We start from the raw sequence: 10647 nt of genomic DNA, 5'->3' as shown, positions 1-10647 counted from the left end.
ACCCAGCCCGGTGCCCACTGTGACACTCCCAGCCCGGCGCCCACTGTGACACACCCAGCCCGGCGCCCACTGTGACACTCCCAGCCCGGCGCCCACTGTGACACTCCCAGCCTGGCGCCCACTGTGACACTCCCTGCCTGGCGCCCACTGTGACACTCCCAGCCCGGCGCCCACTGTGACACTCCCAGCCCGGCGCCCACTGTGACACTCCCTGCCTAGCGCCCACTGTGACACACCCAGCCCGGTGCCCACTGTGACACTCCCAGCCTGGCGCCCACTGTGACACACCCAGCCCGGCGCCCACTGTGACACTCCCAGCCCGGCGCCCACTGTGACACTCCCTGCCTGGCGCCCACTGTGACACTCCCAGCCCGGCGCCCACCGTGACACTCCCAGCCCGGCGCCCACTGTGACACTCCCTGCCTGGCGCCCACTGTGACACTCCCAGCCCGGCGCCCACTGTGACACTCCCAGCCCGGCGTCCACTGTGACACTCACTGCCTGGCGCCCACTGTGACACTCCCTGCCCGGCGCTCACTGTGACACTCCCAGCCCGGCGCCCACTGTGACACTCCCAGCCCGGCGCCCACTGTGACACTCCCTGCCTGGCGCCCACTGTGACACTCCCAGCCCGGCGCCCACTTTGACACTCCCAGCCCGGCGCCCACTGTGACACACCCAGCCCGGCGCCCACTGTGACACTCCCAGCCCGGCGCCCACTGTGACACTCCCTGCCTGGCGCCCACTGTGACACTCCCAGCCCGGCGCCCACTGTGACACACCCAGCCCGGCGCCCACTGTGACACTCCCAGCCCGGCGCCCACTGTGACACTCCCTGCCTGGCGCCCACTGTGACACTCCCAGCCCGGCGCCCACTGTGACACTCCCAGCCCGGCGCCCACTGTGACACTCCCTGCCTGGCGCCCACTGTGACACTCCCAGCCCGGCGCCCACTGTGACACTCCCAGCCCGGCGCTCACTGTGACACTCCCAGCCCGGCGCCCACTGTGACACTCCCAGCCCGGCGCTCACTGTGACACTCCCAGCCCGGCGCCCACTGTGACACACCCAGCCCGGCGCCCACTGTGATACTCCCAGCCCTGCGCCCACGGTGACACACCCTGCCCGGCGCTCACTGTGACACTCCCAGCCCGGCGCCCACTGTGACACTCCCTGCCCGGCGCCCACTGTGACACACCCAGCCCGGCGCCCACTGTGACACTCCCTGCCTGGCGCCCACTGTGACTCTTCCAGCCCGGCGCCCACTGTGACACACCCAGCCCGGCGCCCACTGTGACACTCCCTGCCTGGCGCCCACTGTGAAACTCCCTGCCCGGCGCCCTATGTGACAAACCCAGCCCGGCGCCCACTGTGACACTCCCTGCCCGGCGCCTACTGTGACACACCCAGCCTGGCGCCCACTGTGACACTCCCAGCCCGGCGCCCACTGTGACACTCCCAGCCTGGCGCCCACTGTGACACACCCAGCCCGGCGCCCACTGTGACACTCCCAGCCTGGCGCCCACTGTGACACTCCCAGCCCGGCGCCCACTGTGACACTCCCAGCCCGGCACCCACTGTGACACTCCCAGCCCGGCGCCCACTGTGACACTCCCAGCCCGGCGCCCACTGTGACACACCCTGCCCGGCGCCCACTGTGACACTCCCTGCCCGGCGCCCACTGTGACACTCCCAGCCCGGCGCCCACTGTGACACTCCCAGCCCGGCGCCCACTGTGACACTCCCTGCCCGGCGCCCACTGTGACACACCCAGCCCGGCGCCCACTGTGACACACCCAGCCCGGCGCCCACTGTGACACTCCCAGCCCGGCGCCCACTGTGACACTCCCTGCCCGGCGCCCACTGTGACACACCCAGCCCGGCGCCCACTGTGACACTCCCAGCCCGGCGCCCACTGTGACACTCCCTGCCTGGCGCCCACTGTGACACTCCCAGCCCGGCGCCCACTGTGACACTCCCAGCCCGGCGCCCACTGTGACACTCCCTGCCTGGCGCCCACTGTGACACTCCCAGCCCGGCGCCCACTGTGACACTCCCAGCCCGGCGCTCACTGTGACACTCCCAGCCCGGCGCCCACTGTGACACTCCCAGCCCGGCGCTCACTGTGACACTCCCAGCCCGGCGCCCACTGTGACACTCCCAGCCCGGCGCCCACTGTGACACACCCAGCCCGGCGCCCACTGTGACACTCCCTGCCCGGCGCCCACTGTGACACTCCCAGCCCGGCGCCCACTGTGACACTCTCTGCCCGGCGCCCACTGTGACACTCCCTGCCTGGCGCCCACTGTGACACTCCCAGCCCGGCGCCCACTGTGACACATCCAGCCCGGCGCCCACTGTGACACTCCCAGCCCGGCGCCCACTGTGACACACCCAGCCCGGCGCCCACTGTGACACACCCAGCCCGGCGCCCACTGTGACACTCCCTGCCTGGCGCCCACTGTGACACTCCCAGCCCGGCGCCCACTGTGACACTCCCAGCCCGGCGCCCACTGTGACACACCCAGCCCGGCGCCCACTGTGACACACCCTGCCCGGCGCCCACTGTGACACACCCAGCCCGGCGCCCACTGTGACACTCCCAGCCCGGCGCCCACTGTGACACTCCCAGCCCGGCGCCCACTGTGACACACGCTGCCCGGCGCCCACTGTGACACACCCTGCCCGGCGCCCACTGTGACACTCCCAGCCCGGCGCCCACTGTGACACACCCAGCCCGGCGCCCACTGTGACACTCCCAGCCCGGCGCCCACTGTGACACTCCCTGCCCGGCGCCCACTGTGACACTCCCAGCCCGGCGCCCACTGTGACACACCCAGCCCGGCGCCCACTGTGACACACCCAGCCTGGCGCCCACTGTGACACTCCCTGCCCGGCGCCCACTGTGACACGCCCAGCCCGGCGCCCACTGTGACATTCCCTGCCCGGCGCCCACTGTGACACTCCCTGCCCGGCGCCCACTGTGACACTCCCAGCCCGGCGCCCACTGTGACACTCCCTGCCCGGCGCCCACTGTGACACTCCCTGCCCGGCGCCCACTGTGACACACCCAGCCCGGCGCCCACTGTGACACACCCAGCCCGGCGCCCACTGTGACACTCCCAGCCCGGCGCCCACTGTGACACTCCCTGCCCGGCGCCCACTGTGACACACCTAGCCCGGCGCCCACTGTGACACACCCAGCCCGGCGCCCACTGTGACACTCCCAGCCCGGCGCCCACTGTGACACACCAGGCACTCCCAGGCACCCCCCTAGCACCCCCCACCATTCACCCCCACAGCCCCCACTCGCCCCCCAGACACCCCCAGTTCCCCCCAGACCCCTGGTGAAAGGGGGAACTCTGACACCCGAGTTTCCAGGAAGAGTCTCAAGGTTTGGTACACCAATGCTGATGGGGTAGCCAATAAAGCAGAATAGATAAAAGAAAGAGTTAGTGAGGCAGACCCAGACATAGTGGCAATAGTGGAAACTAAAAGAAATGGCATGATCTCAGATGCAATCTTTCCAGAGGGTTACCAGGTGATAAGAAAAGAAAGGACACAGAGACAGGGAGGAGGAGTGGCACTACTAATAAAGCGGAAATGGAAGTTTGATGAGCTGGAAAATCTGGGTACCAATGAAAGCACGAGCTTCATACATGGAACTCTGACAGTGGATGGGAAGAAGATTGTAATCTTGATACTCTACAATCCCCCACCAAACAGTAGAAGGCCCAGGCAGGAGTACGAGGACAGCAACAAGACATGTATAGATGAACTGCAGAGGGCAGCAACTTTAGCGCATAGAATGAGAGCGAAGCTGCTGGTCATGGGGGACCTAAATCACGGAGAGATAGATTGGGAAACTAGGAATCCCCATGGCGGGGAGGAGACCTGGGGAGCGAAGCTGGTAGACGTTATTGACAGGAATTTCCTAACACAGCATGTGAAAGAAGATACCATGGGAAAGAGGAGGGAATACGCCCAGCCTATTAGATCTCATTTTCACCCAGAATGTAGAAGACATCGAGCAGTTGGAACATGAAATACCACTAGGAGCTAGTGACCATTGTGTCCTAGTCTTTGACTACATGATGGAGCTTAAAATTGTGACCAAAGGACAAGAGGTCCGGGAAAGGAGACTTGATTACAGACGAGGGGATTACAGAATAATAAGGGACTACCTGGGAGAAATGCAGTGGGAGGAAGAACTTAGAGGAAAAACAGTGCAAGGTATGATGAACCAAGTCATATTGAAATGCAAGGAGGCTGAAGAGAGATTTATTCCAACAATAAAGAAAAAAAGCAGGAGGGAATATAATAACCCATGGTTTAGTAGACAGTGTCAGGAAGCAAATGTGAGAAGCAGGAGGGAGTGGAGGAAGTACAGAAGACAAAGGACAGAGGACAACAGGATTAGATGTAACAGAGCTAGGAATGATTACATTAACATAAGACGAGTGTCGGAAAGAAATTATGAGAATGATATTGCAGTCAAAGCAAAAAAGCAACCTAAATTACTACATAGCCATATAAGAAGGAAGATGTCGGTAAATGACCAAGTGACAAGACTGAGGAAAACAGAAGGGGCATATACAGAAAGCGACAAGGAAATCTGCGAGGTACTGAATGCAAAATTCCATGGAGTGTTCACTACCGAGCCTGAGCAGCTCCCATTGTTGGAAGGGGTTACCCAAGATGAAAAACTATCAGATATAGAGGTGACAGCAGAGGATGTAATGAAACAGTTGACAACACTGGATGCAAATAAAGCTGTTGGACCAGACAAAGTATCACCGTGGATACTTAAAGAGGCAGCGCAGGCTCTCAGCGTGCCTCTGGCAATGATCTTTAATAAGTCACTTATGTCGGGAGAATTGCCCAGTTGCTGGAAGGAGGCAAATGTCGTACCGATTTTCAAAAAAGGTGATAGGGAGGAGGCACTTAACTACAGACCCGTATCACTGACAAGCATCCCCTGCAAAATACTTGAAAGAATAATTAGGCTAAGACTTGTTGAGCACCTGGAGAACATTGGGTTTGTAAACAAGCACCAACATGGGTTCTGGACAGGGAAATCATGCCTAACAAACCTTTTAGAATTCTATGATAAAGTAACAAGGATAAGGCAGGACAGAGAAGGCTGGGCAGACTGCATATTTCTTGACTGCCAAAAGGCCTTTGATACAGTACCGCACATGAGACTGCTATACAAACTTGAGAGGCAGGCAGGAGTAAGCGGAAAGGCCCTAGTATGGGTGAAGAACTACCTAACAGGAAGGAGCCAGAGGGTAATGGTAAGGGGCGAGAAGTCGGACTGGCGAACAGTAACAAGTGGAGTATCTCAAGGATCGGTGCTGGGACCAATCCTCTTTCTAATTTACTTAAATGATATGTTTACAGGAGTGGAATCATACATGTCAATGTTTGCAGATGACGCAAAATTAATGAGAAGAGTTGTGACAGACGAGGATTGTAGGATCCTCCAAGAGGACTTAAACAGGTTGCAGAGATGGTCAGGGAAATGGCTACTGGAGTTTAACACCAGTAAATGTAAAGCTATGGAAATGGGATCAGGTGACAGGAGACCAAAGGGACAGTACACAATGAAGGGGAACAGCCTACCTGTAACGATTCCAGAAAGAGACCTGGGAGTGGATGTGACACCTAATCTAACTCCTGAGGCACATATAAATAGGATAACGACAGCAGCGTACTCTACACTGGCGAAAATTAGAACATCATTCAGAAACTTAAATGAGGAGGCTTTTAGGGCGCTTTACACTGCCTACGTGAGACCTGTCTTAGAGTATGCCGCGCCATCATGGAGCCCCCACCTGAAGAAACACATAAAGAAACTGGAGGAGGTTCAGAGGTTTGCGACGAGGCTTGTCCCAGAGTTACGAGGGATGGGATATGAAGAGCGTCTGAAGGAACTGAACCTTACGACACTAGAGAAAAGAAGGGAGAGAGGATATATGATAGGGACATATAAAATACACAGGGGAATTGACAAAGTGGAAATAGATGAAATGTTCACACGTAATAATAACAGAACGAGGGGACATGGGTGGAAACTGGAAACTCAGATGAGTCACAGAGATGTTAGGAAGTTTTCTTTTAGCGTGAGAGTAATGGAAAAATGGAATGCACTTGGAGAACAGGTTGTGGAAGCAAATACTATTCATACTTTTAAAACTAGGTATGATAGGGAAATGGGACAGGAGTCATTGCTGTAAACAACCGATAGCTGGAAAGGCGGGATCCAAGAGTCAATGCTCGATCCTGCAAGCACAAATAGGTGAGTACACACATATATATGTACACATACATATATACATACATGTATACATACATATATACACACACACATGCATTCACATACATTTGTCTCTTTTACTCTGACAGAGTGAGATAGCTGATAGAGAAACTAGTGTGCAATTAAGAACTTAATCACTGAAGGTGATGAAGGTGCTTTTACAAGCTCAGGTTATATAGTTACATCACGTACATTTCATAATTGATACATTACATGGTTAATCTTGGGTACAAGTCCAATATATCATCAAGTGTTCCAGTACTCATATAGTAATTACACAGTTCAGCATACCTTAGCCCAGGAGGGCGAAAGTCAGTCAGTATGGGACATTCTACAATATAATGTTCTAGAGAGTGCATGTTTTCTCTTTCTTAAAGTTGACACATTGTGTACTCGACATTTGGGTTTTGAGAAAGCTGCCAGATACGTCTACCACTGAAGTAGTGGAAGACGAACAAGCCTCAGGAGATGAAGAAGAAGAAGATGATGAAACGGAAGAGGAAGATGTAGCAAAAGAGGAGGAAGAAGAGGAGGAGGAAGCAGAGCACAAGCGAGGGGCAGGGGAAGCACACCAGATAAGGGAAACGAAACCTGTACAGACAGCTAAGAAAAAAGGCCAGCAAAAGAAGCAGCCTGAAAGGTCACCATACCCCTTAAGAAACACCAAACACTAATGGGGATTACAATTATGCAAGTTAACATAAGGCACTTACATAAGGCACTTTTTCAACAACAAATATTTACTAGAGCTGGGAGCATGTAACTATCACCCTGAAGTCATCCTATTAAGCGACACTTCTGCACGCCCAGACCAACACATTAAACTCTATGGATACACGACCACTGAAAGGAACTCTGGGCAGAATAGAGGTGTTGCGGTGCTCATCAAGCTGGGCTGCTTCTTCACCAACATCTACCTCCAAGAAGAAAATGCCCCTAGCTGTGGAAATATGCTCCCTCGCTGTGGAAATATGCTCCCTAGCTGTGGAAATATGCTCCCTAGCTGTGGAAATAGTCACGAATCATGGCCCACTTGCTATTTTAACTGCCTACATCCCCCCAGGCCAGCACTCCATCCCCTCGAGAGCCATTCACAAGGTGCTCAACAGAAATGCCCCAACGATCCTTGCAGGGGACTTTAATGCACACCATGCAGCAATTTTCAATGACACCAATGGACGTGATGACATCAAAGATCAACTATTATATAATACTCATGACAGCGAGGAACTTAACCTTCTTGGGTCCCTACTGTAAAACCTGTGTAGGTAACCACCAAGGAAAACCTGATATTATACTGACGAATGTTGAATGCAATATCTTTCACAGTAGAATACTCCCAGGTAGTGATGTGGGTTCAGATCACATACCTGTTATTCTCCACCTCCAAGCATCTCCCTTTAGAATTTAGACCCAATCTAAACCACAGCTCGACTTCGCCCATATATGGAGTTCCTTGGCACTGATCTTGACAACCAACCGGTCCAGGACATTGACGCAGTAATTGCCTCCATACATACTCGCATCATTGAAGCAACTATGGCCAATTGTGACCTAACACCAGAATAATTCAGCAATACAAACCAACCAGAGAGATCAAGGATAAAATGAGGCATTACCAACAAGAATGTGTGAGGCGCCTACGCACAGGCCAGCCATCCCTCCATATCATTCAGTCCCTCAGACGTGAAGTCTTGGGCCTCACGCTCCTACACAAAAGTCATATTTGGGGTACACTAGTCAACCAAGTGAACCAGTACAAGAGAGAACCTGCCAGAGTCTGGGGAAAGATCAGACAACTCCTAGGATCATCAAAGACGCCGCTGTCGCACCTCAGCTATACATATACTGATGACAACAACGAGGTAATAACCACCAGAGTGGAAGATGCACACCTGCAGGCTAATCTCATGGGATTAGTTTGGGAGGGAATCTTTACAGAAAACAACAGCCAAATCAACAATGACAACCACCGTACAGTCAACCAATGGGTTGCTGAAAACGTGGAGAACCTGTCTAGCAGGCCTCTAGTGGACACCGCACTCCTCGACCCTGACCACCCGATCCATCACCTTACGGGAGCTGATAGAAGTATTAAAGAAAACGAGGAACAAAGCGCCAGGTTTGTCAGGAATAACAGTCAACCAACTGATGTGTCTACCTCTAAACTATCTGCAGTCCCTGATCAATGTCTTCAACGCCATCCTCGTCTCAGGCCACTACCCACAAGTATTTAAAACTGCCAAAATGATCTTTATCCCGAAGCCAGGCAACAGCAGACATGTCCCTGGAAACTATAGGCCTATCTCCCTGTTGGAGTCGACAGTAAAGTGCTTCGAGAAAATACTGTCAAATCGTATTAACTATTACATGGAGTACCACCATCTGTATACAGAAAAACAGTTTGGGTTTAGGAACCACAGATCAACGCAACATGCCATCAACATCATTTATGAGGCAGCACGCCGGTATCAGGAAACAGCACCAGACAGCATTAATAGCAACCAGAGATGTCAACAAGGCCTCTAACAGTCTGTGGCATAATGGTCTGCTCTTCAAGCTGCAATCCTTACCACACCACAACTGGACCCTCCTAAGACTAGTACAAATAATTCTAAGCCATAGATCAATAATTCCAATGTTTAACAACAAGGAAGCAGAAGCCTTTATCCCGACAGCAGGAGTTCCTCAGGGATCGTGCATCAGCCCACTCCTCTTTAATCTCTTTGTAAACCATTTGCCACGCCCTATTTATAACGACACTATTATCACTCAATTCGCGGACAATGTCATCCATGTAGTGTCGTCGATGCCTGCTGGCCAAGGAACTAAACACGATTCAGTCATAAGGAAGACGAAGGAGGAACTAGCAGCCACAGCAAGTTGGGAACAAGACTGGAAAATCGTGACAAACCCTAACAAGATTCAACTGTGCTCAGAGGGCAGCTGGGCTAGTACACTCAGGGTCATCAACATTGGTGGCACGTTAATACAGGTACAGAACTCCTCCACAATTCTAAGCTATGTAATATCGAGACTTGAATTCCACTGAGTATATCAATAAGAAAGCACAAGCCAAAGCCTTAGCCAAAGCACAACTAGCTCGGCTGCACCGATTCAGGCAAGCTCCACAGCATGTGAAGCTACATCTATACAGAATGCTTACTCGACTTATCCTGGAATACCCATACATCCCGCTTGCTCTTACTAAACAGTCAAATATGTTGAAACTTTAAAGGGTTCAAAATAGAGCACTCAGATTTGTAGCAGGAGTGACACTTGCTGAGAAAATTCGGACCGACAGACTCGACATCCAATTAAAGATAGAACCGTTGAATAGACGCCTCCACAAACTCTCAGTAAAGCAGGTATACAAAATGAAGTACACCAACTTACCACATGGTGACGATCCCTTTACGGTATACAACACTACTAACTATGAGACACGAGACCAGCCCCACAGTACAAGGAGGATGTCACTACAACAGAGAGTCAGTCACGGCCCAGGATACTTAGTAACCTACCACGTGAGGAGGAATGGGATCCTCCTGATCCATTATACACCTAACAGGCACGAACTATGAACTAACAAGTCAACATCAATCACCAATACCTCTACCAACCAGGACAAAATCATTGTATACATCACCTACAAGCTTCCCTACCAACCACACATCTGCAAGTCACCACAACACTGCTCTCCAGGTGTGGCACCAAGACGAACTGTGTCCTCGCATGGCACCTTCTCTCCTCCTGTTGTGCAACAGCTACAGCTTCCTGCTACTGGCACCCAGCAATCATTAATAACAAAAAAATAAATCATCATCTATGAGTACAGTCTTCCCTCGCCATCAATTCACATATCAACTGATATCACTCCATAATCATTCTTACAGCCAAAGTGGTTGGGCCACTACCCTGTCCTCCCCCCTCTTTGCCCAACCTCCTAATCCTCCTTCATGTTTTCCTAAATCCTTCGCGTGCCTCTTCCATCCCTGCTTGCCAGCTCTTTGGACATTTTCGCTTCGCCTCGGCTCCTGGGTCCTCGCGGGTACTAGCCACACTGTACCATGACCTTCAGAGTTAAGGTTCCTAGAGAACCACGCATTCGGACGAGAGGAAATACTCACCGCCGCGACCAACACCGTACCCGACGATATCCAGCAGGACGACGAGGGTGTCGTCCTCTCTGGCTCCTCTGAAGACGACCCTGAACGCCTGTTCACACCTGCCGCCACGTCTGTACTCTATGAACGGACCATCTTGGCCAGGAGAGTCAGCTCGGGGATCACCGAGCACGAGGTGGACGTCATCCTGGACAACATCAA

General features: G+C 53.4%; 1 protein-coding gene across 1 annotated transcript; it reads left to right on the top strand.

Annotated features, from left to right (window-relative positions):
• The first annotated feature begins 4094 nt into the window (after positions 1-4094).
• LOC138361302 (putative uncharacterized protein ANP32CP) lies at positions 4095-6993 on the top strand. Its single transcript, XM_069320668.1, has 2 exons — positions 4095-4233; positions 6743-6993. Exons 1-2 carry the CDS (start codon positions 4095-4097, stop codon positions 6991-6993), a joined length of 390 nt encoding a protein of 129 aa, XP_069176769.1.
• The last annotated feature ends 3654 nt before the right edge of the window (positions 6994-10647 follow it).

This window comes from Procambarus clarkii, unplaced genomic scaffold (genome assembly GCF_040958095.1).
Source record: "Procambarus clarkii isolate CNS0578487 unplaced genomic scaffold, FALCON_Pclarkii_2.0 HiC_scaffold_286, whole genome shotgun sequence".
Taxonomy (NCBI): Eukaryota; Metazoa; Arthropoda; class Malacostraca; order Decapoda; family Cambaridae; genus Procambarus; species Procambarus clarkii.
Note: the sequence above shows the minus strand (reverse complement) of the source record. Positions and strands in the feature narration are given on the sequence as shown.